Raw genomic sequence first — 20,189 nt, forward strand, 5'->3', positions numbered from 1 at the left:
AGCTACCGGTAACGTATTATATATTAAAATAAATATAGCTAGCTTTATAAAGCAATTTATAATTACTAAAATATAATTGTATATATAGCCGTCTATACTTTCTGTTAGCAAAATGTTAATAATAAAGTTTATACTAATTGTTTTAAATACATTCTATAGTAATAGTAATGACTATAGTTTGCTATAAAGCTAGTAAGTCTTAAAATGCTTTAATAGGTTTAATATAACTTTACATATATAAAGACGTTCTTAGTAATATAAGTCTATTAAAACGTCTAGTTAATTAGCTTTAAAGTTTTATTATCCTTTATATACCTTACTTAAGGGTTATTATAGTAAATATAAGGAAGTATATCTTATAATGCTTTATTATATTATTATAAATAAACGATCTTTAAAGAGTACTATCCTTATTAAAGGAGTACCCTTTATAAGCGCCGCCTTATTACTAGACTTTAGTAGTAATATTATATAGTATATTATATATTGCTTATAATAGTGTAATAATATAAAAAGGGTTTATACTTAAGGAGCTAAGCTATAAAGATTCTTCTTAAAAACGCTTCTATTTAACTAGCACTAGTATAGTTAAAGCTAGCTAAAAAGTTTACTTAACTTATTATTTTCTTATTCCTTACTATTTAAGTTATTTTTTTATAGCCTACTATGCTACTTCTTAGTAATTGCGTTAATAGTATTTAGCTAGTTTATAATTGCTTGCTTAGCTTATTTTACTATAGCGTGTATAACCTTATACTATTTTAACATATAGTATAGCTTAGTAATCTAGGCTTAAGTAGCTAATAAGAGCTTTATAATAAGGTTTAGTTTTTTTATAGTATAAGCAAGATATTTAAGTTTAGTATAGTTTTTACTATATAGTCTAGACGTTAAGATAGTCTATTAGCTAGGTTTATTACTCTTAAGCAGTACTTTATAGTAAAGTTAAATGCTAATAAATAATATACTTATTAAGGCTTAGTAGTTAGTTAAGACGAAGAATAGTTTTCGTAAGGATTCGTCTAAAGGAAGAAGTTATAGTTAGAAGAATAAAACTGGTTAAAAACTAAGCTAAGGAAACTAACAGCTATTCTAAAGGAGGGAGGAAGGAAGGTGCTTATAAACCTTAAACTACTACTATAGTTTATTTTATAGGTTAAAAGCTATTTAGTAAACTATATAATAAAGCTAGCATTTAATAAGCGTATATTCTTATAAAAAGCCGTCTTTACTAGCATGCTATAAAGATTACTACTTTCTTTTATTCTATTTACTACTTTACTATTCTAAACCCTGCTTTATTATTATAGCATAGTAATAATTAATTACGTAAACAATATAAACCTTTTAGTTAGTAGTTTTACTACTAATATCTATATAACTAAGCTAGTATTTATATAAAAGACGGTATAATTATAGGCAGCTTAGTATAAAATAATATGTACCTTAATAAAAAGCAAACTATAAAGTATAATTGCTTATGCATTACTAGTTTTTTATAAACTTATACTAAAATGTAAATATATATTTAGTATAGCGTTAGCCTTTTAATCTATATACTATAAATACTTATATATAGTTATTAAAGTATATAAATCTACCTTAACCTTTACCTCTTACTTAAAAGTATATACTATACTACTTAATCTTTACTTTAACTATATTTTAGCTATATTCTTTACTGACCTTATATATAAATAATAAGCTAACACTTTTAGCCTATAAGTTTAAATAGCTAGTATAATAATTAGCCGCGCCTTAACCTTAGCTAGTAATACAAACCTAGTAGCTAGCGCTACTATAACCCTTACTAGCTAAACTACAAATAATATAGTATTAAAATAGTAAAAACAATAAAAAGCAAATAAAGTAACTAATATATATTAATATATACTACCTATAATAACGCCTCTTTAAAAACCAAAGCACTTCTAAGGCTACTACTACTACCTTACTAAAGTATAAAGCAGCCTTTTTATACAAATCTAGACCGGCTATATTAGGCTAGCTAGATACTTACATCGCTAGCATTAAGCAGAGTTGCTAGTATACTAATACAAACACTTAAAGAAAACAGCTAAGCATATTATCTTAGACTACTAAGCTAACCTTACTAACTACCCTTATATTATAAGTATACTTAGGTAGGCTAGGTAAGTTAGGCAGGCAAGAAGGTATCTAATTAATAAAAGGGAGTAGCGGTATATTTAATAGCCAATTCTTGCCTCCTACACTTAAAGGGAGTGCGGGAGGCGCTCTTTATCGTAAGCACACCTCTTACGCACCAAGTGCGCAAGGCAGGCGCGACCCTGCTTCTACTTAGCCTGTGCGCTAGCACGTGCTATAGCCTGTGCGTAGACTGCGCTACGCAGACTGCGCCATAAGCACCGCTTCTAGACTACAATGCGTATTCAATACGCTGTGCGCATACTACGTATAGCTTGCGCGTGGCCTGCGCTGGTGCCCTTCCTTAGGCGGCGTTACACCTTGCCTACCTTAGTAGCTACGTAATATAGCGTAGCTTAAGCATGCTCTAGCGGCAAGAGAGACGGCTTAGCCTGTCTTGCGCTAGCTAATGCAAAGCTAACGTATTTCTAAGTATTAACTAGCAATAGCTCTTAGATATAAGAGCAACCTAAGCAAAGGGTAAGCGTACTTGCAGCAAGGACTCTAACAAAGACAGCTCTTGCAGTTAAGATATTATCTTAAAAACCGGCATTGAACTGCCCTTTAAGACACCTAGCAGCTTTTAAGAGCGCGCTACCCAGCTGTAGGCTAGGAAGCAACACTTCTATAAAGATGTTAGTACTAACCTTTAAAGCGTATAATAAGAGCATTATAAGCGTAGTAAAAGCGTAGAAGATGCTCTTATGTATAAGGGACTCTTATAAGTATACTTATAAGATTATATAGGTTTATATAAGAGTTACTAAACCTGCTAGGTATTAAGGCCTAATAATATTACTATTAATAACAACCCTTTAAAGTAAGAAAGTTTACTTAGAGCTAGCAGACCGCCGCTAGTAGTTTAAAGCACGCACGAAGACTATGCAACTTATACTATAAGAAATCTTCCTTGCTATAGCGCGTTGAGAGCGCGCATAAGTATATATAATCTTGCTAGGCAATTTAAAAGTAAAAGGTTATTTAAAAGGCATAGGCGCACTGCCCGCGCATTTAGCGCGCAAGTATAGCGACGTGCTAAATTTATTTAACGCTAAGGTCTTACTGCTATATAAGGCTACCGACTATGCAATTAATCTTCTACCTAGCGGTTAACTACTGTATAAGACAATATATCCTTTATTATAAAGAGAATTAAGAGAGCTATGCTAGTACTTAGACGATAACCTAGCAATGGGACGAATTTGCCTATTAAAAAGCTTTATAAGCGCACCTATTCTTTTTATGCTTAAGAAGGATAGAAGCTTGCGCTTATGCGTTAACTATAGAGAGTTAAATAAGATTATAGTAAAGAACTAATACCTACTACCCTTAATCTTTAAGATTATAGACTGCATAGTAGGAATAAAGGTAATACTAAAAATTAACATTAAGAAGGCGTATTACCGCCTAAGGATTAAAGAAGAAGACAAATAGAAGATAGCCTTTTAGACTAGATATAGTCTCTTTAAATACCTAGTCCTACCTTTTAGGCTAACTAACGCCCTAGCAACCTTCTAGTACTATATTAGCTAAGCGCTATATAGTTTAGTAGATATAATCTATATTATTTACTTAAACAATATCCTTATATTCTTGCATAATAAGGAGGAGCACACAAAGCACTTAAACTAGGTCTTTAAGCGTCTTTAGCAAGCCTAGTTATTTGTTAATAGCGACAAATGCTTGTTTTACTAATAAGAAGTTAAGTTCCTAAGGTTTATTATTAAAAGCAAAAGGTTTATAATAGACCTACGCAAAGTACGCGCAATTGCAAAATAGCTAACACTATAAACATTTAAGAAGGTGTAGGTTTTTCTTAGATTCTATAACTTCTATTATCGCTTTATTAAAGCTTACTTAAACATCTTGTCTTTTTTATTAGGGCTGCTACAAGGCAGCAAAAATGGCAAAAATCTAGGACTAGTGTAGCTAGAGAGCAAGGAGCGCGCAGCCTTTATAATGCTAAGGGAGGCATTTATAAAAGCACCTTTACTACGCTATTTTAACCTAGAACAGGCAATACGCATAGAGACTAATGCCTTAAAGGTAGCTATTAGCAGGATTATCTCTTAATAAGATAAAAAGAAAGCTTAGCACCTAATTGCCTTTTAGTTAAGAAAACTATAAGGACTAGAGCTAAATTATAGCACCTTAGATTAAGAGCTACTAGCAATTATAGACTCCTTTAAGCAATAGCGACACTACCTTAATGGCAGCAAAAAGACGATTAAAGTCTTATTAGACTATAATAACTTACGAACCTTTATAACCTAGCTAAGATATAACGAACGTAGGGCTTGCTAGGCTATGTACCTATTCCTCTTTAACTTTGTAATTAAGTATAGACTAGGCGTAACAAACCCGGCTAATACGCTATTAAAACGGCTAGATTACTTTAATAAACCTAGATAAGTTAGAATAACTATTACTAAGGTATAAAAGAAAGACGCATAGTTAGCAAGCACTATAGCTATAGTGTAAGAGACGCGTAAGATGCGCGCACCTACAAAAGGACCTAGCAGGAAAGAGGAGCTAAGCGCTACCTTTAGAATCTTAGTAGCCCTAAATCTTACGCGGCAAGCCACTATAGCGCAAAACAGCGCACCGCCTAAGTAAGCAAAGCATAGTAAACTAAGAAGGCTAAACAACTATAAAAGACCTTAAGAAGACCTTAAGGATATTACTGCTATAGCGTTAATTAAAGGTTTAACGCCTCTAATAAGCGTAGATAGGAACTTAGTATACTCTAGCCTACCGCAGCAACTAGCTGTCGTTACTACCTTATATTTACACCTTTAAGAAAACAAAGTCCTTAAAGCTATTTGTAAAGTAATAGTAGGAATTTAGGACGCAAACCTAGAGGTGTAAGTTGTTAAGGCGCGCGTAAAGCGTACTATAAGCGTAAGAGGTGCGACAAAGCTATAAAGCCTTACACTAGACGGTATATTATTATAGGAAAACCGCTTGCGTATAGGCAGCGCATACGTCCTTCGTTAAGAGCTACTATAGCTCTATTATAACAACTAGATCTCTAGGCACTTCGTAGTTACTAGGACCCTAGAATTGCTTCGTCGCTACTTTTACTAAGAAGAAATAAAGAAGGATGTAAAGGCTTACATCGCCTTGTACCTAGTCTGCTAAAGATAGACGATTAAACAGCACGCGCAATATAGTAAGCTAAACTTACTACCGCTACTATAGGGTCCTTAGCAAGAAATCTCTATAAACTTAATTACTAGGCTACTAGTAGCCGAAGCAAGTATAGGCGGCAAAGTAGATATAATTCTAGTAATCGTTAACCGCTTTATAAAGATAAACCTCTTCTTTACTATACAAACTACCTTAATAGCTAAAGGCTTTACGCACCTTATATACTAATATATAAAACTAGTGTATAGCGTAACACTAGAGAGTATAGTCTTTAACTAAGGAAGCATATTTACTAGCGAATTCTAAAGTAAATATTGCTATTAGACTAGAATCTATAGGCGGCTATTAACTGCATTTTACCCTTAAATAGACAGGTAAACAAAAAGATCTAACTAAACGTTAAAGCAGTACTTGCGCTGCTTTATAATAAAGAAGCAATTAAATTAGCCCTTTTTATTGTCTTTAGCGTAGTACGCCTATAACAACGCTATTAACGCAACAACTAAAATTAGCCTATTTAAAGCGCTATATAGTTAGAAACTAGACTTACGAACTTGCCCTAAGGGCGGCGCAACCGCAAAAGAAGAGCAAGATACGCGCAATATAGTCTTAGCAGTGTATAACCGCTTAGAAAAACTAGAAGCTATATAGAAAAGGTTAGCGGAAAACTAAGAGCATGCAATAGAGCGCTAAAAGCGTTACTATAATGCGCGCTACTAGCTTATAAGCTTTATAGTAAAAGAGCTAGTAAGCCTTTTTATAAAAAACCTTTGCTTAAAAAACAAAAAGTTAGCACTAAGATATATTAGGCTCTTTAAAATCCTTAGAACTATAGGTAGACAGGCATATTAACTAGCACTACTAAAATAATATAGCTAACTATATAACGTTTTCTTAGTCTTGCTATTAAAGCACTAAAAGAGCAAGGCAAGCGTAGAACAAGCGCCTTTAATAATGCTAGCGTTTAAAGACTTAGACAACAAATAAGAAGTAAAAGTAGTCTTAAATAAGAGACGTAAGGCTATCTAAACCAGATACCTAGTACATTAAACAAGCTAGCTAACTAAATATAACTAGTAAGTGCTAGAAGAAGATATAGAAAATACACATATAGCAATTAAGCAGTATATACGCAGCAAGCGCGTAAAGACAAAAACATATAGGTAAGAGCCTAAATTAATTTAACTAGCTAAAAGGCCTTATAAAAGACTATGTAAAACTATTTAAAAAGCCTTTAAAGCGACGCTACGCTAGCTGCTACCTTAGCATAAGCTTTATCTATAATATACGCCCTTACTATTGCCTTAAGAAAGGCATTAAAGGCTATAGTAAAGGTAGCATAACTAGTATTACTAGGCATTAAGCGCGGTAGCTAAAAGAGCTACTAGAGGGTTAGAGTAGTAAGCCTAGGCGGCAAAGATAAAAAGGGTGTATATAGTAATAGCAAGTGCATTTAAGCTAATAAAGCCTACTAAGCCTTTACCTAGCAGGCTACCTCTTAAGCCTTCTCTTAAGCCTTAATGCTTTAGCAAAGATTAAGCTTTACTTATATAACATTAGTAGCTAACAACACCTCTAGCAACATAGGCCGCTACTACTTATCTACCTATAACAAGATAGTAATAAAAGTACTTATAGCACGTGTAAGTGCCGCGCGCACTATACGCAAACCTTAGCTATAAAGCTTCTTATTAAGGCTACGCAGCACTATCTTAAAGTTAGCCTAGTTACTAACTATTAGCAAGAAAACCTGCATCTTATTAGCTACTAGAGCTGCCTATAGCCACTAAAAAAGATTTACCCCGCAATACTCGTGCTTGCTAGCATAGTAGCCGTCGTAGCGCCTAGCGCTAGCAACGCTATAAATATATAGCACGGCCGCAAACCTAGGCAACTCTATAAAGAGAGTTGTTAAAAAGTAGTGCAAGCACTATACGTATAACAAGCCGTCTAAGGCAACTTCAGAGTAAGCTAGTAGCGTAGCCGCCACTAACCTTAAAAGCGCCGGACTAGCAAGGGTAGCTCTTACACCTTAATAGGCTACTAAAGGCCTAACTAAGGGCACAGCGCGCGCTATAGTCTGCGCTAAACAACGAACTAGGCTAGCATAAGCCCTGCGCGCACGTTGCGCGCAGCCGGAACCAGCACCTTAGCTAAAGGGCAGAGGGTGTTAAGGAGTAAGGGCTAGGGCCGCAGCGGGTACTAGAGCGTTAAAGGCGCTTACTATAGGCATAAGAACGTTAGAATTAGAAGCAGCTATATTGCTGCTAGAAGACGAATTTGTTGTTTCTAGAAGAAGTAACTAGATGCTAGACCCTATAATAATATAATTTAACTATAAGACTAACCTCCTAAATAAAAGAAACTAAAAGCGCCTTAAGTTGCCTTTAACAGCAATCTTAGCAAGCATAAAAGGGCCGCCGCAAACGGACAAGCACTACTACCACTAGGAACAAAGGCTGCAAGCCTTTCGTTAAGACCTGCCTTAGAGGAGTTAGGCATAAAAGAGGAGCAATTGTAACGCCGCCCTAAGAAGGGGACTAACGCAGGCTACGCGCAAGCCGTACGCAGTATACGCACAGCGTATTAGATGCACATTGTAAACTAGAAGCGGTGCTTATAGCGCAGGCTGCGTAGCGCAGTCTGCGCATAGGCCATAGCACGTGCTAGCGCATAGGCTAAGTAGAAACAAGGTTGCGCCTATCCTGCGCACTTGGTGCGCTAGAGGTGCGCCTACGATAAAGAGCACCTCCCGCACTCCCTTAGAGTATAGAAGGCAAGAATTAGCTATTAAATATACGGCTGCTCCCTTTTATTAAAAAGATACCTTCTTGCCTGCCTAACTTACCTAGCCTACCTAAGTACACCTTTAATAATAACGTTTATAATAAACTAAGCTATAAAAGTTATAAATTTTTAACTTATTTAGCTTTTAAGTAAAATCTAATTATCTTTAGCTATATTAGCTAGTTATTATATAACAACTACTTTAATAGCTTTACTAATAGTACTAAAAAGTATAATAAAATACTATACCTTTACTTGCTCTCTTTCTTTTTAACACTTACTTAGTTTTAAGATTACTATAGTATAAGAGTGTTTAAATATTATTAGATAATAGCTTAGTTATATAAACACTCTAGTAACTTAAGCTAGCTATAGTATAACTTATTAAAAGTATATATAAAAAAGGCCTTAAAAACCTTATAAAGACTTACTACCTTATATAAGAAGGTGCCTTTAATAAGTTTAATAATTGTAATTTTAGTAATTATTTAAAATACAAATATTCTAAGCCTAGCTTACTAGTTTAAGTTAAAAGGTTTTGCTTATAAAGGTAAGAAATAATAAGCTAATAGTTCTTTTATTTCTTAATTATAAAAACTTATTATTATGTTATTTACTTTATATAGTAAAAGAAGGTATATAGCCTTTATAAACTTATATATTACTTAAGGCGCTAGGGTAAGGTTTTAACTTTTAATATAGTATAAACTATACTTTACTAATAAGCTATACTTATATCTTAAAGCGTATATACTTTGTCTTTATATACTATCCTTATAGTATTAGCTAAATTCTTATATTTTTATTAAGCCTTTTTATTCTTTTTGCTACTTATAGGTTATAAGTAGTAAAGTTGCATTTTATATTCTATTCTTTATAAATTGCTAGTTTTTTAATAAAGGTTGTTGTAAAGGCTATACTATAAAGTAAGCTAACTAGCTTATTTATTATTTCTTTAATTTCTTTTAGTAAGGTTAAAGTATTAAAGTCTAGCTTAAAAAAAAGAAGGGTAAGCATAAAGATATATTCTTTATTAGTATAGCACTAGTTAAACCTATAGTAGTTGAAAAGTAAGTAAAGAGTATTAATTATATATACTTATAGTTAGTAGTTAGATTTAGTAAAGTTAAAGGATAAGCATATAGCTTATATATCTACTATTATGTATATATAGTTAATACTAAATAGTTGTTTGCTGCTAGTACTATAGTTATGCTAGGTATATTTGCTTAGCAGCGTTTAAAAAGATAAGTTCTAGTTTATTATTAGGTTAGTTAAAGTTATTACTTATAATAATATATAGCCTTAAAGTAAGTAATGTATATTTAAGTTGCTTATAATAATAACGTTAGTATTTAAAAAGAAAAAGAATTATACTAGCTAAGAAAGAAGAGAGGTTTATACTTATAAGTATAAGTTTAAGCTATAGATATTATATATATAAAGTAGCCTAAAGCTAAGAAAGATAAAAATAAGAACATAATTTATAATAATAGTAAAAGTTTATAACTTAGCTAATATATACTAAAAGATATAAGCTATAACCTAGCTACTACTTAGCTAAACCTTAACAAACTAGCTAGTTACTACGCCTAAGATATCTTAAGTAGATTAGTTCTACTATAGCTCTTAAAACAAAGGATGTTAGTGCTATTATATTCCGCCTAGTATAGTGCTTTAGCAATACACTACTTATAGTTAAGAACGTTTTATAATACTATATATATAAAGTAAAATAAAGAAAGAGAATTAAGTTTAGTAATGATTTTACTACTATTATTGCTATAGTCTAAGCTACCTTTATATTTCAATCTTATACTACTTTTACTATTAAACATTAAAAGTAGTAAGCTAAATATAATTTAAAGTAGTTTAAGCATTTCTTTAATTTTAGTATAGCTATATAACGCTAGCTTTAGTAGTTTATACTATAGTATATACATTATTAACGTTTATAGTAGTAATTTACTATATATTATTACGTTTAGTATTTATAGTATATAAGTAGTTTATTAGTATAGTATAAGATACTTTTATATGCTATATATTTATTAGTTATTATATAAACTTTACTTATAGCTATTAAAAAGATAATAACTACTATAATATAAAGACATTTAATTAAAGCTTTAGCTTTAATTATTAGTTAAAGGCTTATAATTTAAGTATTATATTTAACTTAGTTTTAAAATTTTATAAACTAAAAACCTATTACTAGAATATTATATATAACTATATAAGTAAAGGTATATTTTAGTTTAAGCTTTAGCTTATTTAAATATATAGTATTTTATTTAAACTATTCTATAGTATATATATAAAAGACTACTGTAATAATTTTATTTAAAACGTTTTAAATAGCCTATATATAAGGTTAGTTAAGCTAAGCTATTATATTATTAGCTACGTTAATAATGTCTATATTTATTAGTTATTATCTTTAAGGTTTATAGATAATAAGCTTACTTTTATCCTTAAAATTGAAAGTTTATAAAGTAAAGTAAGTTTACCTATTATTATTATAAAGGCAAGTAGCTAGCGCTTTTATATTAAAGAAACCAGTAGCTTAAAAAAAGAAAAGAAAAGAGTTAGTAAAAGATAAGTAGTATATAAGTAATAAGCGCTTATAATAGTATTAGTGCTATTATAGCTAGTTTACTATATTAGTTAGTAATACTATAAAATAAGCTTTATAGTATACTATTAATAACGTAAGCAGTTACCTAGTCTAGTACGCTATATAGTAGCGCAATCGTTGCTATTATATATAGCTAAGAAATCTTAAAAGCTTTAAGTTTTATACTAAGCTAGTTAAGTTTGCATAGAAATTAGTATAGCACTGCTTCTAGTTTATTTATTTAAGAAAGGGTTATTATTAGTATTATAGTTTTTATTAAAGGTAGTATTGCTAGTAATAGTAATACGTCTTCTTACGTCTACGCCTGCGCTTATAATAGCGTTTTTAGTAGCAGCAGCGGCGTTGTTAATACCTTACGCGTTAGTAGTAAAAGGATAACTTAAATGCGGTTATTTATGTTTAGTTTCTTTACGACTATTGTAGTCTTTGTTCCGCTTTGCGTAGTATAGGTAATTACCTTTAGGGCATTATTAGTAGTGTTAAAGATAGTAGAGAGGTTAATGTACCGTCTTGCTATAGGTGCTGCTAGTGTCTTGCATATCTTACGTGCTTACTTTAGTGTGGTTGTTGCCGCGGCGCTAGTCTAGCCGTCGTTAGATTCGTTGTTAGATAGCTTAAACGTAGCTATAATTAAAGTTTTTTTTGTTTTAGTAGTAAGGAAGGGTAACTTAGCTTGATTCTAGCTAGGGCTATATTAGTACGGTTTAAGTAAATAGCTTCTTTTTAATTATATAAATAAATAATATAGAATTACTTAATATTAACCTTACGCTATTATAAATAGCTTTTTTTTACTTAACTTTTAATTACTTTTATTATTACTTATATTACTAATAAAAGAAGAAGTAACCTTAAAGTTTAAATTTATAAGATATTTGTTTAAATTCATTATTAGTAAAGGTATTATAAGTATATAAGTTAAAAAAGTAATGCTTAGTAAATAAAGAAAGAATAGTAGTATATATATATTAAGAGCAAAGTTAGAGTAAAGCCTTTACTTAAACTAACAACTATATATATACTTACTAATATATATAACTATATATAAAGAAAGGTACTATAAAGCACCCTCTTTATTAAAAGGCAAGGTAGTATATAGCTAGTTTAAAGAGAAAAGAAAGGAAAGCTATATAAGCTTATCTTAAAATCTTAAAAAACATAATAAGATAAGCCTGCCTAGTAAGGTCTTAGGCAGAGTTTTGCTTTACAAGTATACTATATATATATTTATAACTAATTAATCAATTGCGTATATACGTACATGTTTGTCCCTCTCTTAAGGAGAGGAAAGAAAAGAGGGTTTTATGTATGTAAAGTATAAAAGTAGTAATAAATAGTATAAATAATTCTATATTTAATTAGCTAGAAAAAGTAAGGTTAGTTATATAATGCGTTAACATTCTATAAAGGGATTTAAATTATTATCTTATACGGCTAGAATAGGTAGTCTTAGGGGTACACTTCTTTTATTACTAAATATTTTATAAGCTTTTATAGTAAAATTTAAAATTATACTATATAATAAAAGATAATGCTTATAAAGGTATATATGCTATATAAGCAAAATAGCTTAAATAGGTTATATACCTTATAAGCTATAAAGCTTACTCTTTATTTTTTAATATACATATTAAGAGTTAGGGTTGGGAAAAATACTAGTAGTACTACTAGTAGTACTTTAACACTAGTACTAGTTTTACTTAATTACTAGAGTACTACAGTAGTAATTAATAAGTAAGTATTCTAGAAGCTTTTATAGTAATTAGTAAGTAATTAATCTAAAAGCTTCTATTATATTATAAGATATATAAATACTAGCTTTTATCTTTCTTTACTCTACATTTTATTTATTGCTATAATAATAATAAAAATAATAGTAATAGAAACAGCATTAATAATAGTAATAATATACTTTTAGTTTTATTATTCTTGTTTTACTTACTAGTAAGTTATATAATATTTGTATCTCTTTTTTTACTTTACTTTATAATCTCTTAATTTATACACGTTATACTACTTATAAGCTATAATATAGCTTATTCCTTAGTTTAGTTTACTTAATATATCTTAAGTAAAAACTTAAGCATATATACATTAATAACTTAAACTAAGGGATAAGCTATAAGGCTTATTAAAATATAACCCTTATAAGGAAAATAACATTAGTAATTAAGGACTTATTAGTTAGTTAGTTAGTTATTCTTACATACTTACTTATTATTTCTTTATATTACTATTACTTACTATACTATTACTTACTTTATTCACTTTATTATAGGCTAAAAGCTATTAATACTATTAGTAATACTAGTACACTAGTACTAGTGTACTAGTTTCCCAACCCTAATAAGAGTTTACTTAAGCCTTATTATATAGTTAAAACTAAAGATTAAATTATAAGGTATATAAGTAATATAGTTATTTAATTGTTTATAGCTTATAATATAAATATATTAATTTAGGTTAAAATTTACTAACTGATTAATTAATACGTATAATATATATTTTAGTAGTAATATACTAATTTGCTAACTCTAGCGTTGCGGTAGTAAAAAGTTTATATAGTAACCTATAGGGGTTACGTGCAACAGAAGGTCTTTACTTAGACTAACAACACACACTTGTTAACACACGTACCTATGCACGTAGAGAGGTGCTATTAAGCACCTTCCTTCGTTATAAGCTAAGGCAGTGTATAGGTAACCTACAGGGTAAGGAGGAAGGCATTATAGGCTTGTCTTAGGATCCTGCGCAAGAAGACGAGGCAAGCCTGCCCGGCGAAGTTGTGGGCGTATTTGTGCTTACTGCCTTGTGTGTTTATTTTCTTTACAAGTGCACTGCGTGTACAGGTAGGTAAGTTGCTTCGTTTGTTTGTGCCTGTCGCTCTCTTAAGGTTAGGGAACAAGAGAGTGTTTTTATTTACTTATAGGTATGTAAGTAGTAATATATAGTATAAAGTATTCTACATTTGATTAGTTAGGAAAAGTAGGACTCTGCGAGGGATCTTGATATGTTATCCTGTGCAGCTAATATAGGTGACCTTTGGGGTGCACTTCTTTTATTACTTACTAACTGCCTAGTTGCCGTGAACTAGGGCCTAAGCACATCTTGGAAGCCTTTTACTAGGCAACTGCTTTGATTTTAAAAGTATTACGTGTTAGTACACAAGCCTAAATACCGTTTTTAGCAGTAAAAATATATTTAACCTGTATACTTAGCAATTCTTAACGATAAAATAAGCGGTAATAAAGGACTAGATAAGCAATCTTTTTTATATATAAAAACTTTCAGTCTTTTTTGGACTACTTAAGACTTAGCTGTAATCTGGTGTGGCTCCTAAGGTGTGGCGCCGGGTTTGGTGCGGCCTGCTTAGTCGATTTTCCCCGAAGACGCGCAGCTGCTGGCTGTACATGCGATGCGCACCAGGGCGAGTTGGTCTATCTTCGGTTACTAATAACAATATTAGTCTTGAGCTTCTTGTAAGCATTGGGGGATACTCTTTTTGGGGGATACATACAGCCTAAAGTCGCGGCACGGACGGCGCTGTTGCTGTCTTTTGTACGAGATTCGGCTAGCTTTTGGGCGAACGGCGAGCGCTTGCGAAGAGACGGGCCCGTCCAGTAGATAACGTAGACGGCAAGCACAAGAAGGAAGGCAATACAGAACAGGATTGTACAAGCATACTCTAGATTCTTGCCCTTCTTAGCACCGATGTTGCTAAAGAAGGGGGTGGCAGGTATGGTAAGAACACCCGCCAGAAAGTCACGCGACCAGCCGTTGCCCCCGGTAGCCGAGGCAGAGTAAGGGCCGTAGGCACAAATCATGTAATCGATGGTGGCCATGTAAATAGAATAGTTGGCGATGCCGACAATGGCGGCGAAGATCATTGAACCAATCCAGTGTATGGGTGGGCCCTGAATAGTCCAGGCGAAGCCTATAAGTCCTATAGGCAAACAGGGCACAGTAAATAGGAGGAACCAGAGGCGGGACTCATACTGTGCGCGTTCGTCGTCAGGCCTGTTTTCCCGTAGACGGGTATTGTGCCGAATAGCGGGAACGAAGAGGGCCCAGGCGATCAGGTAGCCGATGCCGATAGGTATAAATGCCAAGCCGACCTCGACGACGCCGAAGCCCCATTGCGCATACACAAGGGAGAATGATTGGATGAACATAAATATGAGGGCATCCGAAAAGCCGGAGAGCAGTGAGAGGGTTAAAACAATGGGCTCCGTCAGGAACATCCGGAAGGGCCGGATCCAGGTAGTGATAACCTCTCTGGTAGAGAAGCGATCGCGGAATGGGACCAGCTCGTCGGGACCCCAGATGTTAGAGTTCCCCTCTTTTCTGCGGCGCTTGGCAATACGATTCATCATAATTGTCGTTCGGGTCTCGGGGACCGTGAAAAAGTGCAGCACTTGCACGGCGCCACCAAATATAAGTTGGATCCAAATGGCCCATCTACATAAAACGTTAGCAGTTTCACCTAAACATAATTTCTGGAGGGTTGTAATGACAAGAAAGACGGAAGGTTAGGAACATACCGCCAGTTCAAACTATCCTGTATAAACCCACCGACAATAGGACCCAGCACGGAACCTCCAACGGAGGAAAACACGACGTAAGCAACAGCATATTGCTGTTCGTTCGACTCGAATAAGTCGGCAATCATGCCCAGCGTAACGGAGCCACCGGCTGAGGACAGTCCCCCTAGAGCGCGGCCGACCATAATGGTACCAAAGTTATTAGCCAGAGCGACGGGCAATTGCCAGATATTAACGAGCAATAGAGACAACTGGAGGACTGGCCAGCGGCCAAATTCTTCAGACCAAGGCGCCCACAGTTCACTATGCAAGTGAGGTAAGGTTAGCAAGATCCCGCCTTGAAATCTCCAAAAACCATTCCGTGCCACAGAAGGGTTTATAGACGAGCATATTTCATATGAGGTGGGTGTTATCTTGTCCGAGATAACTACAAAACCTGTATTCAAAACATAACAACGAGAAGAGACCTACCATCCAAAGGCATAGAGAACCAGAAATATCATAGCACCACAACGAGCCGCCTGCTCGCTGACACTGAATTCTTTGGAGATACCACCGATGGCATTCGAGTAAAGGGATGTGTTGAAGTTCATTGAAACTTGCACCCAAAATATGACGGTGAGAATGTACCACTTCTTCTGTCGGGTAAAGCTAAATCCTAGCTCGTCGTAGCAGTCTTCCTCTGTAATCTCATACTTGTCGTAGGTTCCGGTGGAAGACTCCGTGGCGTTGTTCTCTTTGCTTAAACTAACATCAACGTTGCTAACAGTTTGTAGGGCTTCTGCTACTGCTGCCGGAGCACCTGTCGCAAGGTATTGATTTTCGGCATTATTGCCAGTCGTTGGAAGGTTGAAAGAGTGATTGTTATTGTTATGCCGCGTCGATCGGGCCAGCGCCATGTTGGCGCTGTCTAGGTCGGACTGGTCCGTAGCCTGCGGCATCCTGCTTTGCTCTGACAGTCGGTCGACACTGTCGAAAACAAGGCAAATGTAGGTTAAGTGTTAGGGACGGGGATGCGAAGGGCCTTGATACGTAAAAGACGACAGCAACTAAATTTATTAAGAAGAGGAAGTAAAGCAAAAGTGAATGTATGCGATCCGAGGTAAAAGTAGGCAAACTCGGCGACGTGCCTTGGCATGTTATTACAGAAAGGTTCCGTAGCGCCTGCATCTATTGGACAATTCGTACACCATGGGACATTGTGTCGTCATACATAGTTGGCAGTAATGTAATTAATAACGACGTCATAAGAAGGATTCTTGTTTAAAAAGTGGACACTGTGTACCATAACATTTGATCTATCAGTTAATCGTGCCACGCCCCATTATAATTCGTGGCCCACTTAAAAAGTGCATCTATTATTAAAATAGGTGCTAACCAGCTAAATGCACTTACTAGCTAAAAACCTAGTATTACCACGAAATCCACCCTCTAACTTTGTCGCGTCGAAAAACAACGAAAAAAAGTATGAATTGAGCCCTAATTTAGAGGGCAGATTGTTATGCTGCCTTTCGAATTCTACTATGATATTGGGCGAAAGTAATCGCACCCTGCCAGGTATCTTTTCGGCTCCACTTACACAGTCCCCTGCTAAAATCACAGCGAAACGGTGCCCATTAATAACGGCGGGACTTTATCAACTCTATGACGGAGAAATAGCCCTGTAACAATTTCAATTACAGCGCATGCAGCCTTCTATTAGCTAAGCCTTCCCGCTGTAGCCTGAAAACGGATGGCACCCCTGCTACGAGCTGTAAAACTGGGCCCGATTTTCCGTACATGCGGGGCCTACATTACTTACCCATAACACCATAGTACCGCTTCGCTTAACTCAAACTGTCCGTCCATCGCGGCCACAAGCACTAATCAGCCCCTAGCTAAGAATTTGTAGCTCTATTACAACGGCCACTAGGAGATTTGATTTCGCACACTTTAAGATCGACGGTTCGATACATACATAGTAGCTGGGTAAGGGATCTCCTATTTTGGTAGTGCGCGTATCTATAGGGTCACTGTAAGACGGGATAGACCTGGGACTTTCACCCTTCAGTGTCTGTTAGAGTATAATGAATATAGGCACAGCCATTGCAAAGTACACACTTGTATTGTCTTTAACGAGGCCTAAATCGGCATCAAACGCCAACGACCTTAACTATAAAAAACTGCCATTGTAGCTTGGCGACGTACCGATACGAACTTCTAAAAAAGGTCTCTAAGCTGCAGTGGGTAACATTGTTAAAAGCAGACCCCGGCTAAAGAAGGGCCTCTAACGAATGAAACCGTACGTTTTGCAGAGTATAGATGCTAACGTTGTATTTGACATCGGTATTACTCTGTCGGGTTGTAAGATAACATATGCTATCTATGTATTGCATACGTTTTCACACGGGGAACTCGTCCAACTTTGCTTAGTAGATAAGGATAGCATTGTGGAGTAGACTCACGCACATACATGCAGGCTAAGGCAGCTACGAGACTTGGTGCATTGCCGCCATTTTTAAACCAAGGAATTCCGACCCTATACGGAGTTCCTCCGTTTTCACCGCTATGAGCAGAAATGTAAGATAAGATACTCCGTAAGATATCTTAATTTAATTACGGAGTACAAGCTAACCTTCTAACGGAACCTTCTCACGTCATAGCGATTGAAAGAGATTTTGCGGCAGATACTCTGGTCTTTTGCAAACCCGTCTGACTTGTTGAGGGATCTTCAAGTAAAATCAAGATTTATTTACTCCTGCCTAACGCGCAAGTAATTGGCGAGTGGGCTGACACTACTGGTGTAAGTCCACAATTGCCCAACTTGGCTCCAGACGTTCTCCGCAACGCATCCAGATACACTCCACAAATATTGGGAGTTGCCACTTTTAGAAAAGCGCCTTAAGCCGCAAAGGAAATATAAAAAGAGACAGACAACCTTCCGCGAAATCAGTCGTTCATTTCATGGTATTCCACCGCTATTGCAGAATTCAACATGGCAGATATTACTCCGATCAACGGAGGGAGTTTTGTTCACGATACAATTCGCCACGCCGACGGCAGGCCCTTCCTTAAGCGTCTATCGCTCAAAAATAAAACGGCTATCATTAGCGGGTCCGGAGGCGGCATCGGATTTGCTGTCGCCGAGGCGTATGCGGAGCTAGGCTGCAATGTTGTCGTCTGGTACCATAGCAGCAAGGTGGCAGTTGAAAAGGCCGAGGCCCTAGGAAGCCGGCACAATGTGAAATGTATAGATTGTCTATGGAAATGTGGCATTCAAAAATTGTTCTAACTCGCCTAGGCAAGGCATACCAAGTCGATGTTCGGTCTTACGAGGCCATTCAACTGGCTGTCGACCGGGCCGTTGAGGAGTTCAATGGCCGTCTTGACATATTTGTCTCAAACGCGGGAATTCCTTGGACCAAGGGTCCTATGGTTGACGGACCTGTCGAGCACTACCGCGACGTCGTAGCCACTGATTTGGACGGCACCTACTACTGTGCCAAGGCGGCAGCGAAACACTGGCGTCGCCAAAAACTTGAGGGTACCGATCTTGCGGGGAAACCTCTGTCGGATTACACTTCTGGAAGCTTCATCGCTACCGCCTCCATGAGTGGGCTGATCGTTAATGTGCCACAGCTGCAGGCCGCTTACAACGCTGCCAAGGCTGGTGTCATCCACCTCTGCCGAAGCTTAGGTGTTGAGTGGGCGCGGTATGCCCGAGCTAACGCCATCTCTCCAGGTTATATTATTACGGAAATATCCGACTTTGTGGATCGAGAAACCAAGAATATTTGGAAAGACAAGATACCACTAGGGTACGTATACTTCTCGTTCTTTCTTCGTCTGGTAATTATAGATCTAATGTGAACCCTTCCAGACGTGAGGGTGAGCCACATGAACTACAGGGTGCCTTTGTGTACCTTGCATCTGACCTGTCTACATATACAACGGGCTCCAATATTGTGGTGGACGGAGGCTACTCTGTTCCTTAAGTATGTGTGTGATACATAGTTGCACAATCTTAGGCCTGTACTTCTATCTACCCGACAGATCGTATTAGATATGATAGATAGACAGATAGAATGGTTTCTGCAACGATTATTAGCCATTAGCCTTACCTGCTAATAATTAATACATTAACTGTTTTAGCGCCCGTGCTTACAAAGTGCCTATATAGTAAAATGTAGCATAGCAGCAGCTTTAGGTGTAGCTTTTGCACCGCACAATACAAAGAAGGGTGGCAGAAAATAATATAGTTTAAGACGAACTTGATATTGAAAGGGTAAACGTACAACACTACCGGTACAGCTGCCTTACGATGGTGACGTTAATTGGAACAACGACTTAGACTAGCAAGTTTTGTACTGTTTACGTGCTATAGCGTAATATTCGCTATAGTTTGTGAATACTACTTAAGCTCTATTCGCTATTAAATTGATCTTCGTTATTCTCGTCGTCTCCTCGTAAGTCGTTGGAGCCAACTTCGTTCTTGTCCGTGCTATCCACTACTAGCATGCAAGTCCGTATTAGGATCTAGCACAATTACATTATTCGGAAGAGGCGAGCCTTGTAACGCATCCGGGATACCTAGCAAAAGCTTATTTGGGTTGTGTATGCCGTTTTCGGTGCACTTAGGGCGAAACGTTACCGAACGAACGTAATATTTGATTTTGCCCGTCTCTAACTTGTCTTAGATCCGTCTTCGATTCTGCTACATGCTAGACGTAGTCTACGTGCTAATTGTCTTCCCACAATTACTATAGAGGGTATCCCTAACCACAGTAAGAAAGAACTACTCTTCTTACTGCTTAGCAATAATATTTATCTTGTTCTTCTTGCGCTGTATAAACTCTACTAGTATTTGCTTATACTAGTACTAGTACTCAGTAATAAGAGAAGTGCACCCCTAAGACCACCTATTCTAG

The 20,189-nt window shown here is 35.6% G+C and overlaps 2 protein-coding genes across 2 annotated transcripts; one reads left to right on the forward strand and one right to left on the reverse strand.

Annotated features, from left to right (window-relative positions):
• Positions 1-14,054: 14,054 nt before the first annotated feature.
• Positions 14,055-16,223, reverse strand: CMQ_628 (major facilitator superfamily transporter multidrug resistance; the record flags this gene model as incomplete). Its single annotated transcript, XM_014317707.1, has 4 exons — positions 14,055-14,182; positions 14,259-15,199; positions 15,283-15,585; positions 15,754-16,223. The coding sequence occupies 4 exons, from the start codon at positions 16,221-16,223 to the stop codon at positions 14,055-14,057; spliced, it is 1,842 nt and encodes a 613-aa protein (XP_014173182.1).
• A 2,033-nt stretch (positions 16,224-18,256) lies between these two features.
• On the forward strand, positions 18,257-19,256 carry CMQ_1666 (short-chain dehydrogenase/reductase; the record flags this gene model as incomplete). The annotated part of the gene is made up of 3 exons (XM_014318745.1): positions 18,257-18,509; positions 18,563-19,079; positions 19,142-19,256. 3 exons carry the CDS (start codon positions 18,257-18,259, stop codon positions 19,254-19,256), a joined length of 885 nt encoding a protein of 294 aa, XP_014174220.1.
• Positions 19,257-20,189: the final 933 nt, after the last annotated feature.

The sequence above is a fragment of the Grosmannia clavigera genome, assembly GCF_000143105.1.
Source record: "Grosmannia clavigera kw1407 unplaced genomic scaffold GCSC_140, whole genome shotgun sequence".
In the NCBI taxonomy this organism is placed as follows: Eukaryota; Fungi; Ascomycota; class Sordariomycetes; order Ophiostomatales; family Ophiostomataceae; genus Leptographium; species Leptographium clavigerum.